Here is a 20,895-nt window from a genome sequence, read left to right on the forward strand (position 1 = left end):
CACCCCCTGCCTCACCAAACATATGAGGAAAACAGTCTGGTAAAATCTCTATATGACAGGAAAGGAATGCTTGCGTGAATTCTTTTCTTTTGATAAACTTCTAATTTGTCAAATTACCAAATAACTCTTTCAAATAATGTCTTTTCTGAAATTTCTGAGGATTTGATTTTTACTAAAAAAAGTTTGTCTCTACAAACTTTTCTTACCAAGAGAGGGTAAGATATACTTGATTTCACTCTGAAGCTGGAGAGAAGGACAGTTAAAAATGGTTCCTGTGAAAACTTGCGTTCTGTGATCCTACTCTGTGAGGTTTACATTCCTGCATTCTAAGAGAGAATCAACAATTCTCATTACTTACTTTATAAAATAAGTTAATCACTATGTTCTTCAAAATTTCTTTTTCTTTTTATTAGTGGCTTTCTAACTCCAGAAAAACAAAGTAATACTGCTGGTCTCTCCGAAAATGTCACACTGAGTTATTCAAATGTCTTTACTCCACATAGCTATGAACAAGAAAAGTACTTCACACCAAGTTTTAAAATTTGTCGGAAAGATGAAAGGTCTAAGTTCAAAAACACACCCAGAGCAAAACTAGTAAAAGAAATAGGGTAGGAAAGGCCTTCCTAATAAGCAAGACACAGAAACTAAAATGGAAAAGAATAGATTTGCTTCTATACTAAATATTTTTTTCCAAAGACACTATTAAAAAAGTCAAGAATAGAAGAAAATGCGAGCAATATATAAAACCAATAAAATATTTTTGATTTATATATTTAATTTGTAAGATAAGTCTATCAATTGACAAGTAAAAATAAATGCTTATTTTTCACATAATAAAGACGTTTAACCTTATTATTAATCAAAATATCATTTTAACTGAATTGGAAAAATATAAAAGATTGATAATATCTGACATAGATGAATGTATAAACAAAAAGATACTGTTGGTTGGAGTATAAATTGATGAAGCATTTTTGCAATGTAATCTATCAATACCAATATTTAAAATATACACATTTTTCTCAGCAATCCATTTCCAAGTATCTATATTATTTAAAATAATTTTCTGTAAATTTGATTAAAATGGAAATATCCATTTCAAGAAGAAGATAAATCACAATTCATCAACAATAGTAACAGTCAATATTTATATAGCTGTCACTAAATGTCAGAAACTGTCCCAAGTGCTTCACACACGTAAACGCAGTTTGTCTTATCACAACCTTATGAAGTTGTTACAATGATGCCCCATTACAGATAGAGCTGCTGAAGCCAGAGAGGACAAGAAACTTGCTCAAGGTTGCACACCTTGTAATGGACATAGCCAAGTTTCAGACGCAAGTAGCTTGGCACCAGACTATTCAGAAATGTTATTAAATAAAATGCAGTACATACCTCAGTACTGACATGGTAAGATTTGCAAGGCAAATCAGACCCTTAAGGGTGTAGGATATCAGAACATCTGTAGTGGTGTCAACAATAAAAAATATTAAAAAGAAAAAAAGATGCAGACAGAATTAGTATTATACCTTCTTTATGGAACCAAAAGTGATATATTTATCTGATTATTGACGTAATAAGGAAAGCCATATATTTTCTTATTTATACAACATATACATTCTAGATGGTTCAAGAAGTTTACCCTTGGGAGTGGAAATGATAGTGGGAGAGGAAGGTGAAAAAGAATGTCCCACTTTAGCCCTGTCTATTTCCAAAGTGCTTGAAATTGTGAAAATAAGAATTGAGTCATGTATTACTCTTACAAATTTTTGATGTTATTTGTCTTTAAAAAATAGTGAGGTGGGGATTGGTAGGGGGCATATGGAAAACAGTTTGTCCTTACAGATGTTTCTACAACTGTTTCTGGCTTTTGGTCACATTTTTCCCTCTTTTAAAAGTCGATCCAAATATCTGTTAAACTCAGCCTCCTAAACTTTCCAGAATTGTTTTCAGCTCATAGAAAAGGCTTTAACCTTCAACCTCTTTAGCTTTGGCCCCAGTATGTTTATGACTATTTTTAAATAGCCAAATTTTTGGTTGCTGTTGAAAGACATTTGGAAGATCATTTATAAGAGAAGAAACTTAAACTCTGGACCTTGAATCTGAACTTAAGAAAACATGGTTCTGCATTCTTAAGCGGTGTAGTTGTTCGGTCAGTTACTAGTCAGAAATATGTACAGTTCAAAAGCAGAAATAAATGCAGAGGACGTACAGAGGCTATCAACACGGAATGAGAGACAACGTTCCCACTCCAATGCTTCCTGCAGGATTTCTTAGGGTCTCTTAGATATTTACTCTAGAAGAACAAAAGATGCACCAATACCTAGGCAACAAATGCCATATGTGCACAAAATGCAAGGAACTCAAAGCTGATGGCCAAAACTATTCTGACCATTGTGGTAAGTGCCAAGCTCCCTCCACCCTTCTGGCTCCCTGATATTTTTTCCAGCCCTGCACACCATCAGTGCCATGAAGCAGGCTCCTCGCATGGAGCACTCTTGGAAGCAGTGGCAGCGCCTGGGGCCCCAGATGCTTCCATTTCCTCTCCATGGGCACTTCAACATCTTCAATGAGGAAAGGGTGCCAGGAAGTACTGAAGGCTAAACACAAACGAGAGCACTTGACGGCCTGGTTGCCTGTTCCTTGGGCAATAAAGCTGCTCTGGGAAAACCTTTCTGGCCTATTTCAGTGGAAATTAAAATTAAAATAAATCAGAGGCAGCCTTAAAAGAAAAGGGATAAAATTATGCTTTTATATGTAGGAATAGCAATACAGGCATAAATTTAGATATATGTGTTCCGCATTTTATGCATCCATAGTAAGCACACGTATGATTGATCCCAATACAAATGGCCAAACACCAACAGGAGGGCTTTATTTGGGGTTTCTGCAATTATAATAACTAGCTCTTTGACCAAAAAGCAACAGGGTGGTGTAAAGGCACAGAAATGAGCATGGAAAAAGGCATTGGGGTAAATTCAATTTCTTGACGTCATTACCAAAACAGGGCCAGTAGTCTCTTGGTTATAGAAACAAGAAGTTTAAAATATATCAAGCAATGAGGAAAGATAAGTTCTAAGTTAACAGCCACTCTCTGCTACTTCTGCTAGATTCAGACACATGTCTCAAGGCCATGCATTCAGAGAGGCAGAAATTGAAGATGTTTGCGTGCAAAATGGAGAGCCAAAGTAAACTCTCTGAACTTAAGCAACAATTATTACCCAAAACAGCATGTGAAAACATAGGACAAAACCTGGACAAAATGAACTCCTGTGTATGCTTATTAATAATCTGGAATAATTGAAAACAAAAGGTGGGGAGGGCTTTGAGCCCTTTAGAAACATAGAAAAGCTCCACGGCCTCTCTTTAACGACTCACAGATAAGCTGTGCTCCCAATGTTAACTGTTTTCCAATTACCAAACTAAAATGGACGGAGCTGAAAATCCTCTGTGATCTTTCATTTAGTCAATTAGTATTTATTGGGTGCCAATTGTGGACTTGGCACTGGATAAGTAATGATGAGCAAGACCAATATGAATGTCATCACCATGGAGCTCACAGTCAGGGCTACCTGGTCTAGGTGGCATGTATCATCAGCATTTGGCTACAGTGAATAGACAAAACAGGGAAAAAATCCTATGAAGCATACAGTCACACAGACCCATCTGCAAAGAACACACCACAGTTCGTTGATTGAATTCCAAAGTCAAGGTTTAAGTACCTGGTTTGGAATTTAGAGGTCACCTTCCCATGGAAGCAACACCATCAGTAATGTTTGGGTTCTCAAGTCAGTCCGTGAAACGGGAGTGGTCCTGCATGCAGCCACAGTGTGATTTTAAGAGGTTTCTGGTTTGTGTTACCCACGGCCCTTCAACAGTATTAAACTATAGTTTATAATCACAGACTGAAATGGTCAAAACTATAATTTATAATCACAGACTGAAATGGTCAATGCTTAAGACCGAAGTGTGCAATGCTGGGGATGGGTAAAAAGATGTAAATGCCTATGGGTGGGCTGGCAGCTCTGTTCAGCCTCAATCTGCCTCCCAGACAGGGAATACAAATGGGGACAGAATCTCCTGGAAGGTGCTTATAAGGGCGAGAATTACATTTGGAATACCTCATTTGCACTTGAGCCATTGTTTCTGGCCAAAGTTATGAACATATCATACCTTGTTATGCAGAAATCACAATTGACATATTTCCTAGTTATTTCAGGAAATGTAACAGTGTTTTTACAATTTCTCCCCTTTTCCAGACATATGTTTTTTCAGCGGTAATCGTGGCCCTAATAGCATTTACAGTACATTAACTTACATGAATTTTTAAATACCACTATTTAAGCAGTTTCATGTGCCCTCATTGCGTGAGCCTCATCTACTAGAGCCCCCGAAAGCATCAACTCAGCATCTCACTAGTAAAACAGTAATCTCGGCACAGGATCATTTTGTTTAAACTATGGCACAGATAGACATGCAGCCAAAAATAGAAAAAGGAGCTAAACAAGAATGTGAGTCTCCAAGACAAATTTTTAAAAATGATTTAATTTATATTTAGAATTAAGAGAGTGAAGCATACTGCCTGAAGGAAGTCATTTACTGGCTCTCTGACAAGGTTAAGCAACATTTTTCTTAAAATTCATTAAGAATACCCTTAGGTGACATGTGGAAAATGTAGGTGCCTTAGCGGTGATCACCCCAAATTATCCAAATAAAATATTATTGTACTCTTAGTGCCAGAGTCTCTGTATGAATACAATCTTCTCTGAATCTAATTCCCTTCCATCACTGAGCTACAGGGAATATGCTAACTTTCACAGGTCACTCTATCATTTTCCTAATATGAATTTGGGGTGAGGAGGAGTTCTCAAAGCTTTTGTTGAGCTCCCAGGACCTAGACTATCCTCTCCCTGAAGAGCTCATGAGACAGAGAGGTCTCAAACTGAACTCTCAAGGTAGGAAAGAGATAGAGCTAGAAGATCTTCCCTCCAGTAACAATCTGTGCCTGGGGACATCCACTACAAGTGGAAGGAAGCCCCTGGTTAGAATGAGGACAGCAAAATGCCATGCAGAGAGCAGAAGCCTGGCCCAGACATGGGTGGCAGCCGAACAGGTGGACCCAGGAAGGTCTGCAAAGCAATGAGTAAGTTTCGTTTGCAATGCCTCTCCCATGTCTTGTCACACTCAGAAGGAGATCTGGTAGTCCGTGTTTATCCCATGGAACAGTGATTCTCCAAGACTAATTGGGCAATAGCAGCATTAGCATCCCTTGCAAACTGCTAGAGATGCCCATTTTTAGGCCCACTGTGGACCAATTAAATCAGAAACTCTTAGAGTGGCCCAGAAATCTGTTTTCACAAGCCCTCCAGGAGTTTCTGATGCAAAGTCCAGTTTGCGAACCACCACCGTAGGATTAATTAAAATCACTGTAGTATAGTTCCTCTCCCAAGACTTAGCTATAATTGGAGGATGACAGATCTTTTCTCCTTCAAAGGAAATGTCAAGGGTCAGGAGGTAAAAGGGGATTCAGGTGGAGGTTTGGGGGTTTGAGCCCCAGTTTACCACTATTCCCTTCATTCACCTTGGGTTTGGGAATCTTGGTAATGAGCATCAACAAAAGGAGAGGAGAAAATGCCAGAATCAGATATGATCCACCCCAGAGCCCAGTGTATGCTGGGCAACTTCCAGCTACTTAAACATTCTCTTCAAAGTAAACAAGCCACATTAATAATAGTTGTAATAAACCACACAGATCAAGAAAACCCACCAGACTTTCTCTCCAGTGCAACTGAGACACCATGAAACCTTCTTCACAGCTTTCCTAAGGTAATGGCTATTTGTAAGAGACCACACAAAATTCAACAATAACATAATATAAATGTAAACTTCTGGGAAAATGCTCTTAAACCACTAAAACTCTTGACTAGAACAAGAACATTTAAACAAGTTTTCCCCTTAAAATTAATTTGGTCCTCTAAAAGAGACCAGTGATCTATTCTTGGGCAACATAATCCTTCATTTTTAATCAAACACTCAGAATTTTTCCAATCTAAAAGAAAAAGTCACTCATTCATAAAACTTTGATGTACCACCAAGGGCTGTTGTTTTACTTCCCAACACCGTTCAAGTTTCCAAAGATGAGAATCTAAAAAAGCAGTAGCAAGACCAAAAGCACGCTACAGAAGATCTAGGAGTCAGAAAGAACAGCAGAGAGAACCTTTCCACGCAAAATATACATGTCCATAACTAGCCTACTGACACAGAGCCTTGCCTGCCTTTCCAAAACAATAGGGAAACTTGGGTACTATTTGTCTATATCGCTATTAGTCACTCAACACTCAAGAAACCAGTTCTGTGTTTTTTGAAACAACTATCCTTATTGGAAAGTGGGTAGTGCTGAGTAATCAACATTATTTTTCTCTGTCTTGGTTTGTAGTATCATATCCGTGTTGCTATTTTTTCAGCCTTAAAACCTAGTGATCGTAAATCAAGCTGCTTCCTTTTTTTAGCAGTAATTAGCATTAGTCATAAGCCAAAAATGATTCCACAAAGAAGTAAAATAAACACAACCCTTCTTACCTTTCATGCCAAACTTGGAGTGTCTTGCCAACTTCAGCAGGAACAGCATTACCAGCAGACAAAATCCCACTACAGACGCGATCACCACCACAGCATAGACCTAGAGAAAGCAAGGGATGGCGGTTATGGCCTTACTAACTACTTCCCTATATAGATGATGAAGGGGATTAGTTAATATTTATGGAATGCTGACTGCTACTTGCTCTTCTAAGAACTATATGTACATCAATTCACTTAATCCTCAACAACCATACAATGAAGTATATAGGTCCTATTATTATTCCTATTTTACAAATGAAAAATCATACATTAAAGCTATAAAATGGGTACCTAATTAATATTATATAAAGATATAGATATATGCAATAGATATATGTACAGATATATGTAATATATCTATACTGAGATAAATATGTAAATGTTGAATATATCTCTCTCTCTTCTCATTTATCTACCTACCTATCTATCTACATACCTGGAGAAGAGAAAAACATGAATTAAAAAATACTGATAATTTTTGAAGTTGGTGAAAGACATAATGGGATTCATTTTACTATTCTTGCTAGTGTTGTGCATGTTTGGAAAATGTTCATCATAAAATTTTTTTTACTTTGGCTATTTTTGTTCTTAGAAGTCAGGGTCCCCTGTAGCAGTGAGTAGGCCTGGAAGGGAGCAAGAGGGCATTTGTGAGTAACTTCACTTGTGAAAGATCATTGGGTTATACATGTACGACATGTGTTCTTCTCTATATGTATGATAAAGGTCAATACAAAGAGTTTTTTTTTTAATTTAAAAATATAATTGCAAGATCCGCATTATACAAGTAGAGAGAGTAAATGCAAATCTCTGTGAATCCTGCCACGACCCTGAGCTGGAGATGCGGAGGCACGAGTGCATGATGCTAATGAAACACACAGTAGCATTTTAGAAACAAACGTGGATGCCGGGCTGTGTATCTCCTTCCATTCCTACAGCTCACCTCAAGGCCCTGCTTCAAAGAGAAGTTTGATTCTCTAAACTGGGAGTTGTCAAATGTTTGCTGTGAAGGCAGATGATTTCATTACTCCTGCAAGATCTTAGACTAAGGTAGTGGTTCTCAAACAGAAAATGTTGTGCCCAGCAGACATTTGGCAATTTGGAATTGTCATAACTACGGGAAAGGTACTACTAGTACCTAGTGGGTTGAGGCCAGGAATGCTGCTAAACAACCTAAAGTGCTTAGGGCAACCCCCTTATGCTAGCACAGATTTAGCCATCGGCAATAACAAATGCCATTAGTGAACAGTTCTGTTCTAGTGCTCTCTTCATTTCTACCATAATAAATGCTACCTTTCCAAAGGTAGCTGCTCATTAGCCTAATCTTGCAATAAGGATGAGGCTGGCAGAACCACCTGCTAATACATTCAATGAAGCAAGAAGTAAACCTTTGTTGTTTTAATCCATTAAGATTTGGAGATTTTTAATTATTGCAGTATAGCTTATCCTAACTGATATACCCACCTCACAGTGAGGGCAGTATAGAGTAAAGATTAAGAATATGGTTCTTGCCCTGGCTGGTGTGGCTTAGTTGGTTGGAGTGTCATCCTATAAACCAAGGGGTGACGGGTTTGATTCTGGATCAGGGCACATGCCAAGGCAGTGGGTTTGGTTCCTGGTCAGGCTGCTTATGGGAGGCAACTGATCAATGTTTCTCTCACCTCAATGTTTCTCTCTCTCTCTCTCTCTATCCCTTCCTCTCTCTCTGGAGTAAGTGGACATATCCTTGGGTGGGGATTTGAAATACACACACATACACACACACACACACTTGTGTGTGTGTATACACATATACATACACATATGTATACATATGTGTGTGTATATTTCTTTTTTCCTTCCTGAGTTTGAAATTTAGATTTACCATTTATTAGTTGCATGACTTCAAAATTAACCTCTCAGCATCTCATAATCTTCATGTATAAAGAAGGAAATATACAAAAACGCCTTTGATTTCTGAATGTTGACTTTGTATCCTACTGTTTTGCCAAATTCACTTATTAGGTTGAGGAGTTTTTTGGTAGAGTCTACAGGGTTCTCTATGTACACTATCATGTCATCTGCAAACAATGATAGTTTTACTTCCTCCTTTCCTATTTGGATGCCTTTTATCTCTTTCTCTTGTCTGACCGCTGTGGCTACGACTTCCAATACGATGTTGACTTTGCGACAGCATGGATGGAACTGGAGAGCATCATGCTAAGCGAAATAAGCCAGGGGGCGAAAGACAAATACCATATGATCTCACCTATAAGCGGAACCTAACCAACAATGCAAAGAAGCAAGGAAAATACGACCAGCAACACTGAAAGGAAAAGAAATCAACAGAGACAAGAGGGAAGGGGGGGGGCAGGGAAAGGGAAGGGAAGGGGAAAGTCAAGGAACATATAGCAAGGACTCATGGACAAAACCAAAGGGGAAGAGCTGAGGGAGGGAAGGTGGGAGGGGGCAAGGGAAAGAGGTGGGGGGAAGGCAGAGACAAATGTATTTAAAAAGTAAATAAATTAATTAAAAAAAAATAAAGAAAAATATATTGGTCAAAGAATGCCATTAATAAAAAGTGTTAAAAAAAAAAAGAAAGAAATATAATAATTCTGCCTTGCAGGCTGTAAATCCTCAATGAGTTAATGCAGATAATGGGCTTGGAACAGTATCTATCTACAATAGAAAATAAATGAATGTCGACTATCGTGATGATCATAATGATGATAAAACAGATTAAGAAAAAATTTAATAATCAGCCCAAGATCACACCTTAGAAGCTTGGGACTTGAACTAATATCTACCCAGGTATACAAACCCTGCAACTTATCAACTCTACTGCCTCTCCAAAGCATGTGGCTGAGAATGAAGGCAGGATAATAAAAATACACAGCTAATCCTCCCCAAAACACCTTCTCTGATGTTAGATGGGAACAGCATTAAATAAGTCACAAAGCATAGGAAAAAAGCATACGCCAAGCACTTGGCCAAGGTGGAGCAAAGGTGTGATAATTCTCTTCTCTGCTATTTCAGCTGTGAGAGGCTCCCACACAGAAAGCTTGTGCAAATGTCTGAGTATACACTAAACTCTCTTCACAGCTGATAAACAAACAAAATGGCAATGATTCCTAAAAAGCTAGTTATGGATCAATTTGTTCTAACCAAGATCATTTCCCTCAAATTTGTCTAATAATTTTGGGTGACTTTTTAAAAAATCTTTATTTCTAACATTTTCATGGGAAAGAGATTATAGTATTTTTTTTTTCATCATCACCTGAGGATCTTAGAGAGAGGGGAAGAGAGTAAGAGAGGGAAACATGGATGGGAGTAAGAAACATCGATCTGGTTGCCCATTTTATGCACCCTGATCAGGGCTGGAACCCACAAGCTAAGTATGTGCTCTGACCAGGAATTGAACTGTGACCTTCCAGTGTGACATCGGCCAGGGCAGGATCATAGTATTTTAGCTCTAAGTTCTCTACCCTACTATTAAGTTCCAGACTTCTGCAGACAGACGAAGAATACCTAAAGAAACAAATTCCAACTCTGTTTTACAGATAAGAAACCGAGTATGGAGAAAGGTCAGAGGACCTGGCCTGAGTTCCAGGGCCTCTCTGTAGTCCCAAGGGAGCCTCTCATGTCTTCGGAAAGCACAGGATTGGCATTCCGGAGATCTGAATCCTTCTGTTCACAGGGCACCTTGCCTTTTACCAGCTGTGAGAGCTAGAACAGAGCCTTCACTTCTCCAAGGCCCCGTTTCTTCATTTGTACATGGGAGTAAGAATACCTGCCCTGCCTTTTCTACATTGCTAACGAATGCTTAATTCAACCTGGAAAATGAGAAGGGGTTCTACTGCTGAAAAGCAGTTAATGATCTGTCAGCAAATATTTAAACCTGTTGAAGCAGTTCTAAATATAAAGAATCTTTTAATAATTAAAGATTCTTGTGATAATGAGAAGAATCGTCTCCTCAAAAATGGTTCAGTAACAACCAATTTCACATACTGCGAATGTGTTGGGGCGAGTATGGTCTTAATGTGGGGGACAAGTAGGGGTGAGATATGCCCATTAGGAGCTTAAATTAACATTTGGGTTCAAAAGAGAAAATTGAAGTTGACATAATTGTTAGTAACTGGGATACCTACACACCTGTGGCCTTAACACATGCTCTTAAATTCCTTAGGGACACAAACAACTTTCTCAAATCAAAAAACATTCAGTGGTTTAGCGTAAGAGTAAAAACTGAAATGGTTGCACAAGGCAGGAGTTGAAAGCATTCTACAATTAACTTACCATGGCATTTGTCTTACTGTTTCAATGTAAAGTATATTTTAATGTAAAGCATACAGTCATCTATGGAAATGTGTGTCTCTCTATACTGGACATGCATGTTTTGAGTCTCCCATTCTCATTGCCATAGCAGTGCTTTAAATACGCATCACATCTTTTTATTACGGTACCAGACCCCTAACTCATCATCCCACTGCCAATCTCTGTTTGGCAACCCAGGCTATAGTATTCACCATGAGTCCAATCAGCCTAATTTTTATTGAGTACCTCCTAGGTGCCAGGCATTATTCTAGTGGCTAGGGATCCCGCTGTGAAAAACACTGACCAGGCTGCCTACTAATAATCTTACTAAAGAATCTAAGGAGAGGAAAAAGACATTAAACAAGGAAACAAACAAGCAAGCAAGGTAATTGTACATAATAATAACTACTCAGAAGAAAAGAGAAGAGAGTAACGGCTGCCTGCTGACCACCCTCGATGAGTCACGTGATGACCTTTGGGAAGCGTATGCTTCATAGAGAGAACAGCAAATGTTAGGGCTCTGAGACAAGAGCAAGCCTGGAGCATGCAAGACAGTAGTTTAAAAAGACAGGTGGTGAGCAGTGAAGAGATACGGGAGATGAAGTCAGAGACAGAGACCGGCAAGGTACGTCGGGCCTTGGTAGGCACTGTGAGGAGTTGGGCCTTTATAATAAAAGTTTTATTACAATGTATTGGGAAGACTCTGAAACTGAAAATAAAAGAGTGATCTGATTTGTATTTGTAAAAGGTCACTCAGGCTGCGGTGTGGAGACAGGAAGGTGACAAGAGTGGGAGAGGCGGACGAGGTAGAAGGGGGACCGAGCCATCTAGGAATGAGCTGGGGTGGCACACTCTGCCTGCAAAGGGCCAGGCAGCAAACATTTCTAGCTTTGCAGGCCACACAATCTTTGCTGCCACAACTCTACCTGCCATCATGGCACACAAGTAGCCACAGACAATATGTCAATAGGCATGACTACATTCCAATCAAACTTTATTTATAAACCAATATTTGAATTTCACAAAATTTTCAAATAAAAAAAAATGGTCATAAGCCATTTTTTTTTTATTTTTTCAAACCACTTAAAAATGTAAAAACTAGTCGTAGCCTGCAGACCTCACAGAAACAGGCTGTGAGCCAGAACTTGGCCGGCAGGCCTCAGTTTGCCAACCCCCGAGTTAGCCTGCGGCTGTGGCAGTGGAGCTGGGACACATGGATGGGCTTGCGGTTAATAAGGAGGCACAGGACAGGCAACTGGGCGCACACTACACGTGAAGAAAAGGGAAAAATGGAGGCAGCTTGCTGGGTTTTTACCCGAGCAGCTGACAGACCACCCTGCCACAGAGCCCTGGAGCCCTGTGACCCTGGGGCTCTCACAGGCCCCTTTCAGTGAGTCCTCAGTGCACAGTGTATCAAACCACCTGGCCCTGTGTTTCAAAATCTCATGATCTGGCACAACCAACTTCTCCAACCTTGCCTCCAACTGCCACCCTTCACATGTCTTACCTTCCATCAAGACTGTTTTCCAGTCTGCAGGCTCTTGTTCACACACCCCAAATCCCTTCCCTTCTGTTCCTCTATGTCCAAATCCCAGGCATCCTGCACAGGCTGCAGAAAATGCCACCTGTCCCACAAAGAACCCTTTGGCCCTCCCAGCAGGAAGGAAGAGAGTGCCTGCACCTCTAATTCTATTTCTCGAATCACACACCACTCCACCTCTATTTGTATTAAGTGTTAGCGTTCACATCTCTGACCTCTGACTGAACTTCAAGCTCCAAAAAAAAAGGACCTTAGTTTCATTCATATTTTTATATCCTCCCACATTATATCCTTACATGTGGGGAGTGCTAACACTTTTATTAAAATACTTAAGCAGACAGGTGTGAAGGTGTGGAAGACAGGAATAATTAATTATAGATGTGCCAGGACAAAAGAGCTGCTTTCTTGCTCTTTTAGTAATGACCTTTTACAGAATAGATATTTAAAACAGGAACCACTAGCATTAAGTCAGAGGCTACCTTTAGCACTTCTCTTAAACCTTTCTATTAATTCCTCCATACTTCAATGCCCTGTTTACATCAGAGCAATAAAAATGTCCAGTTGAAAATCTTGCACCGAAGCAGCTCCAAAGGTCTTCTTTGAGTTGATTTATATCATTTTAGACAAATATTTTGAAAAAGCATAAAATAAAGACCATGTGAGAGCTACTTCCCACATGCAAGCATCCAAAATGCTCAGAACCAACCTAGGAAACAACTATTACCGCACTCACCGAGAGATGCTCCCGACCGCTTTTGTCTGCAACATCTGTGGAAGGAATTTCATTACTTCTGTTCGTGGTGTCCCCGATGTCATTTGCTGCAGTCCCATAATCTTAAATTGGAGAAAAGGGAAAGAGAAGGGACCATGAAGTTGCCATTAGGCTGCCAACAAACACGAGGCCACAGCACGACCCAGAACAAAGCCAGACAAATCACAAGATTCCAAACCACTGACAGGCTGGCTAGGGCTGGCCAGGGAGGAATAGGACCCGGCTGCTGGGCTAAATCACTTGCAGTGTTGGGACTGCGCAGCACCAACGCTGTACGATACTCACCCCAGATCTCCACAGCCTGGTTTTGTTTTGTGGTCAAATTCTAAACCTAGTTAACGGTTTTCTCTGCACATGGGAACATATCCCTTTTCTGATGAAGTATTTAATATAAATACAGAACAGAAGTCACAGATTTCTAGATTGAGTCTGTACATGTTCTGTATAAATGTTTTTTATTTTTATTCTGAATAGATATGGTATCTACAATCTGCATCCTGAACAAACAACCTCATTAAGTCAGCCCCAGCTAAACTTCTCTTGATAGAATTCTCATGCAAGCCTTGGGGTAACCAATTTAAATTATATTTTTATTAGCAGAGAGTTCCTTTGAAATTGAGTGAAAGTAACAGAAAAAGCATCTATTTTCTGTTTATTGTTTTGTTACTGACTGCAAAACTACGTTTTCACCATTTCCATTTTTAATATATTAAAACTTAATTTCAAACACTAAGAGATATCATTTACTTGCTTATTTTTCCCTCTTCATATGATACCCAGCCACTCATGCAAAATTAAATCATTAAAGTATCTGTAGTTTAATATCATGACATTTCAACCCAAAGACCCAAAGTGGTATCTGAGGCCAATGGAAAGATGCCATTAAGTCTTGAAATTACTGGAAAGGAGTCCAAAGCATAATTTTAAAATATTAAATCACAATTCAAACATATTTCTTTGTGATACAATTTGATATTCTTTTCCTTTAAACCATATCGAGACAAATAAAAACAAATATACACAAATCACATGCACAAAATCATCCAAACCCCAGCACAAAGGAATCATAGCTTAACATGTATAAAGCAGGTACAGACAATATAATTCCTCAGTTAAAATTAGCTCAAGTTAAATGCACATATAATAAGCATAAAAACAAAGAATTGTTTACAAAAATGTGTATATAAAAATATAAAATTAAAGAATAAAATATTTCATAAAATAAATACATAAATATAATATTTTAATCACTCTAACTTTTAATCGATCTTAAATGTTAGGCCAAGTCTTGAAATTTAGCCTGCTACTTCCTTGACAGAGGCCTCCTGGTCATGAAGGGGGTTTGAAAATCTGTTAAAGGTGGATTTTCACAACTAGAAATACACCGCTGGCATTTGATTAAAATAGTAAAGCACAGATGAGATGTTCGGTTAAAAGTTAATATAGTCGGCCTTTTGGTTTCCTCCCTTCCACTTTCCTAAAACAACCCCATTCAGTTCAAGGGGTTCAAGCACATCCTCCGGGGAAGCTGGTCTAAACTTCAGGGTGGTTCTAGTTAGTTAAGGGCTAATCCATCCCATTTGTCAGTAATGGAGGCAAAAATGGATCATGGCCCAACTGAGTCTTGAATCAGATGCAAGGAGAGCCAGATGGAGGTTTCTGGAAACATTATCTTTCTTCAGGAACCCTTTCAGAAACTCTCCCCTTTCTCCCATCAATGTGAATGACTGTAACCCCTCTGTTGGCCACATTCAATAACCCATAAGGGGGACCGGCCATCAGTGAAGGCAGAACAATGGGCAGAGGAGGGTAGAGACACAAACGCTGGACCTCTGGTGACATGATTGAGCTGCTGGTTTAACCCACCCTAAAACTGCCCTACCTCCGAGGATCCTGTCTGTGAGCCAAACTTCCTTATTACACAAGAAACATAATTTTGAATTGGGTTTACTGTCATAACTAGAAACTGATACACCACCCTTTTCTTGGTAGCCATGGCTTTTAAACAGGTAATTAGTTCCCAATTATGGAAACGAATTGTCTGTTACAGCAGAATGGATTTACTACTTCCAAGAACAGAGCATGAAAGAGAAAATGCTATTTACAGGCACTGTAAATATCAAGGGAAAATGGACATCAATATTGAATGATTTTTTTCTGAAATGTTATTTTGGCCTATGTAATGCTTGAAATGTATATTTAACTGAGCTTAAAGGTCTTCTTTCAGTTGATTTATTTCATGCTAGACAAACATTTGAAAAACACAAAATAAAAACAACATGATAGCTACCTTCATAAATTACCTCAGGATAATTTGGGTCTGCACCTAAAAAAGCAGAACAAAGCAAAAAGTTGTAAGTATGCATTCAGAGTTTAAAAAATACTACCTTACACCCACTAAAATGAGCTAAACATATATTAAGGATTTTATAACTGAAGAGACTGTTCTATAGAACAGGTAAATAAAACCTGAAATTCTCAGTTTGCTTCATGTTAACTCTGTTCTCCTCCCCAGTCCCACAACCTCCACAGCTCTAAAAAAAGAAAAAAATAAAGAAAAATCCAAATCACTTTAGCTGGAAAAACTTCAGCAATCAATGAATCATGACCTTTTATTTTTACTGTTTCTATTATACAGTTGGCTATGTTCATTGCAATTTTGATATTTTTATCCCAGAGACAGATCATTTCTGTACTACTCTTATTATTCTCTGATGATCTGGGGTAACTTTCAAACTATGTTTTGGCAGGTCCATTTGCATTCATGAACACATTATTACCCGGCCTGTATAATGATACCTAAAATGCAATTTTGCTCTCTACTTGGTCTTCAGGGAGGTTGCCAAGGCTGAATAAGCCCTTTTCTCTCTCTCTCTCTCTCTCTCTCTCTCTCTCTTTTTTTACCCTAACACAACACAAGAAAAAAGTAAATGCATTTTCTCTACTGAAATTACTTTTGTATAATAGATTATAAATTAAAATGTCAAAAAGAAATGCAAAAGTATATCTACTTAATTTTTTTTTGAATGACTGTGAATTCACCAAGATGATCAGACTATTCTGTTTTAAAATATTCCCATGAGAATTTGTAAAAACATTTTTACATTTTTTATTTTTATTTTTTAAAAGGTTTTATTTATTTATTTTTAGAGAGAGGGGAAAGGAGGAAGAGAGGGAGAGAAACATCAATGTGTGGTTGCCTCTCACGCGCCCCCTACTGGGGGCCTGGCCTGCAACCCAGGCATGCGCTCTGATTGGGAATCAAACCAGCGACCCTTTGGTTCTCAGGCCGGCGCTCAATCCACTGAGCCACACCAGCCAGGGTATGTTTTAAAATCTTTTAAAAAGTCACTGTCAACAAGAACTGGCAACAAAAAATACTTCCTACTTAATCTCCATTCAGAACTAACCAGGTCTCTATATGAAAGCCTACTTGGAAATAAAATTAAATTTTGATATCACATTTAAGTAATTATAAAATGAATTTCTAAAGCTACTTTCTGTGCTTTTAGTCTTCATTTACCACATGAAAAAGTAAAACTTCCAAACCATAAATCTTACTCAGTCCTCATTTCACTTTCGAACTTTTAGCAGAAAAAAACTATTATTTTAAAATAAAGTGAAACAGGCTGATTTTCTGCTCATGTATTCCCTAGTGAATAATTATGGTTAGCCTGAATGAAGACCCAAATAAAAGTGGCCCTAATGTTTAAATTAAAACTCTAACACAGTTCCACTAGAAGAACATCTATTTTAGCAAGAAAAAAATGAAGTAGACATGGCGCACTCCGATTCAGGGATGGCACGTGCCGCTGTGCAGCCCCTGCCTTGCCCAGCTCCTTGCAGCGCCATTCGGACTGCCGCCTATGTGAAAGGCACCATCTGAAACTGCAGTGCACACCTGTGCTGCACATGAAATGCCCCTGCATCAGCTCATGCACAATCATCAATTCCAGAAAATTTGTACTGCATTTTGAGTTTTATCATCCCAAACGCCATTTCTAAGTTTTTAGCTACAATATGTCAATATGCATTGTCAGAATTATTAGTAGCTGAAGTGACATTCCAGAGGAGGGCCTTGAAGACTCCCCTGCAGTTTGAGAGGTAATTCAGTGGAGACAGCAACAGGCACTCCCAGTGGCAGCCCCGGTAATATCATTTGCCAGGCAGCCACTGACATGCCAACGTCCTTTCCCTTCACAAAGTTCCTGGACCAAATGGTGTTCCCTGACTGGGAGGATTTCCCACCCCTGCTGAAGGAAAGGCCCTATAACCCCAAGACAGAAGTCATCCTTTGATCTTCTCAGTAATCTCTTAAAGAATCCAACTCCAGTCCCCTTCTCCACTGTACCCTCAAATGCACCGTCTGAATGTGCGAGGATACCTGCCCGCTGGAGTCCACTCTTCCCTTCCAGACCTCACTCCAGGTGCCCAGGACCCAGAATTTCCTCCCCACAGGCCCCAATATATGTCATAGGGTTGGCCAGCCTTTCCCCTACATCTGCCACCCCACTGGTGGCCACACCACCAGTATGAGCACCCTGTGACTCAAGGGAGGGAGGGGTGAGGGCCAAGCCAGGAGAGATGGGCTTAGGTGTCCACATGCTCACTCATTACTGCTCACATATGTCTCGCTGAATAGTCCAAGGCACGGAGCAGGGGCCAAGGACGGGGACCAGCCAGCTCTACCAAAACCACTATGAGGGGGGACCCCCCCAAAAACCGGAATTATCTTCTGGAGGGTGGGCCCCTTGTAGTACAGGCTTCCCCTGTTAGGTGAGTATTCTAGAAACTCATCTGTATCAGTGTACCTGCTAGTGTTGTTGTGAAAGACTGTGGTCAGCTTCAATGAATTTTTCTGAAGACTCTTTCAATGCATTTGCCCATTTCATGATGGGTGATTTACGAGTCCACCTGCCACATTGCGCTGAGTGTTCAGCAGTTTTTGACCAAAAACAGCATGACCTCTGTTCCTGCCCTCCGTATTCACCCGATCTCACCCTGAGCAACTTCTTTTTGTTTCCCTGGATGAGAAAAGTCTTCAAAGGGAAACATTCTGCTGATGTGGAAAAGGTGAAACAAAAAATGGCAGAAGCACTAAAAAATGCCAAAATCAATGAGTTTAAAAACTGTTTTGAGCAGTGGAAAAAAAGTCTTGATAGGTGTATCACATCAAATGGAGAGTACTTTGAAGGTGACTGAAGTTTAAACATGTAAGAGTAAATACACAATTTTTGGGGTCCTCCCTCATATGTTCCAACATGGAACTCCAAGAGTCTGACAATCTGAACTTTAAACTCCATCTTCCAGGTAATTATAAACATATATTTGGAGGAGGATACCACCTATTTTATTTAACAGTTCATTAAATTTGATTGATTTTTTTAAAGTGTTTGGATGTAACTATGAAGAACTTCTTTTGTACTGTGGTGACCCACCATCCCAGATTGCCTGAGACCAACGGGATTCCTGAGACATTGGACTTGAAGTTTTAAAACTGGGATGGTCCCACGCAAATCCTTACAGATTGTCCAGAAATAAGGGCTTTCCCTATGCAGACTTTTAATGCTAAAACTAGGACTACTCAGTCATCTTAATTTGTTTTCATTCCCTCAGAGACCCCATACCAGTCACCACTCACTTTAAAGCTACAAGTTCATAAGAAAGTAAAAAGGCATCATGAGGATCTGGAGCCAGGTTTATCTAAGCCACACAGGGACAGGGCCGCAGGGATAATGACTGACAGCTGCCATCAGCCTCCTCACAGAAAGGGAACACCCAGACACATTCCTCACACAAAACTGCCAGGAAAATCCAAAACATCCAATCAATTCAATGTAACAAATGTCAGGTATCGAAAAGTGGGATTTGGAGGTAGGACCAAAAATAAATAGGTTAGCTCATAATCTGTAACACAGGCTATTTTCCAGACTTCTGATGCCTATCAGTGCATGTTTTCCCTACCATGTTTACCAGCAAATCCATCGGGTCACGTCTAAAATTTCTGAAAAGCATTACATTTTCCTAACTTCATTTTCCCAGCTGTGTGAGATGTATTGTCACTTTACTTTCATTGTCAGGAGTAGCCAAATTTAGTGCAAGATTATGAAACTCACAGAAAGACAATGTGGGAGGAACAATGATAGGTTTTTCCCCCACTGTAGCACACTGTACTGTGTCTGATGAGGACCCACTCGTCACAATAAAGAAATGCCTTCTCATGTACAAAGGTTCGGGAAGTCTGGGACAGTGAGGGTGCAGAGACCTACCGTTTATGAAAAACAAGGGTCTCATTACTTCCACTGACCCCAGCTCATCAAGCATATTTTGCTTCTAGCAATGTCTCAGTCAAGTGAACCTTCTATGATGTTTACATTTCCAAAGTGAAGTAATTATTAACACCATTATAAATGCCGACACAGGAAAAAAAAATCACACTTTCCTTTCTGACTTCTGGCAATGGTCAAATTTTGAAAATATCGTGCCATTATTAAGTATAATTTATAACTGGTTTCTTTTATTTAGTTTAACTATGCCTGTCATGTAACACTGTTGTATGCTACAGGTAGAAACCCCTGTTGGTGATCTTCAGGACTAAAAGGTGACTGAGGAAAGGCAAAGACTATCTCTGAGGGAGAAAAAGCCAACAGAAAGATGATGAATGAAAGATAAATGAGGAGAATCCAACTTGAGTAATGCACTTGTGCTGGGGATTTGAGAAGGGCTATGCTTCCTTGAAACCTATCCGAGTAGCTCTCATTGGGTAAGAAATCTCAAATGCAGGCAACAGGCAGTGACACCAAGCCCAAAACCCGCGTGGCAGGAGTCTCCGGAATGGAATATGGGAATCTGGGAAGCCCAGTCACCACGCTGGCATTCCACACAAGCCACGGGCCGCATCTTCCCTCCACAGCTCACCCCAGGGCTGAAGCTACCACTGTTCGCCAACCCAAAGAAGAGGAGCAGCAAGCAGGAATGTCTGCTTATCTGAAGTCCAAGTTTTATTTTCTGAAGAGTTTCTTGAGCATCTCCAGGTGCTACACTCACTTGCACTTTAGGAGACTGTCTTGACACAAGGCAGGTTGTCTGGAACTATAAGAAGAAGACTAACAGCCCAGATCTGAGCCTGAAGCCTTCTCTTGAAAAGAATGATGGAGACTGTATTACAGTTGCATGTGTACCTGCAACAAAGCTCTGCATTAAACGTGCAATGTCTGTACCCTCAGGCATTTAGGCTTCTAAATGTGGTTGATTAAAATCAGTTTTTCCCCCAACAGCATCAAACCAGAGCACCTCATCATCCTCGTAATGTGCTGCTAAATGACTTAAATGAGGACTTTTTAAATTTCCATCTTCTAATCTCAGTTATGGCTCATGAGTAAATCTTGCATCTTTATGTAAATCTTCATGAGGAAATCTTTATGACTTTTTAACTGTGACACTCTACAGTTAAAAGAAAAATACATTTGTAGGATTTTTAAAAATTGTGGGAAAATAGGTAGCCTGACAGTAGGGTTCACTTTTCATTCCGTCACAAAGACAAAAATAATGGTCGAGGCCAGAAGACACATCTGTTTCCCTCCTTTAAGCTTTTATAGTCTCTATTTAATGTCCTAAAAAAAAAACACTTCAATTTCGATTCTATTTTGAGATTCTCTTTAGTGTGCTCTTGAAA

At 39.5% G+C, this 20,895-nt stretch overlaps 1 protein-coding gene across 9 annotated transcripts in view; it reads right to left on the reverse strand.

Moving 5' to 3' along the window:
- Window positions 1-20,895, reverse strand: part of NTRK2 (neurotrophic receptor tyrosine kinase 2) — a 330,058-nt gene that overhangs the window by 249,711 nt on the left and 59,452 nt on the right. For all 9 annotated transcript variants that reach the window (XM_054582954.1, XM_054582952.1, XM_054582953.1 and 6 more), the window contains exons 12-14: window positions 15,511-15,546; window positions 13,182-13,282; window positions 6,580-6,679 (exon numbers count right to left, since the gene is read on the reverse strand). In XM_054582954.1, coding sequence (XP_054438929.1) covers window positions 6,580-6,679; window positions 13,182-13,282; window positions 15,511-15,546 — 237 coding nt within the window. The remainder of the gene's footprint in view (window positions 1-6,579; window positions 6,680-13,181; window positions 13,283-15,510; window positions 15,547-20,895) is intronic.

Source organism: Pteronotus mesoamericanus, unplaced genomic scaffold, assembly GCF_021234165.1.
Source record: "Pteronotus mesoamericanus isolate MK-2021 breed Mesoamerican mustached bat unplaced genomic scaffold, CSHL_Meso_final contig_73, whole genome shotgun sequence".
Taxonomy (NCBI): Eukaryota; Metazoa; Chordata; class Mammalia; order Chiroptera; family Mormoopidae; genus Pteronotus; species Pteronotus mesoamericanus.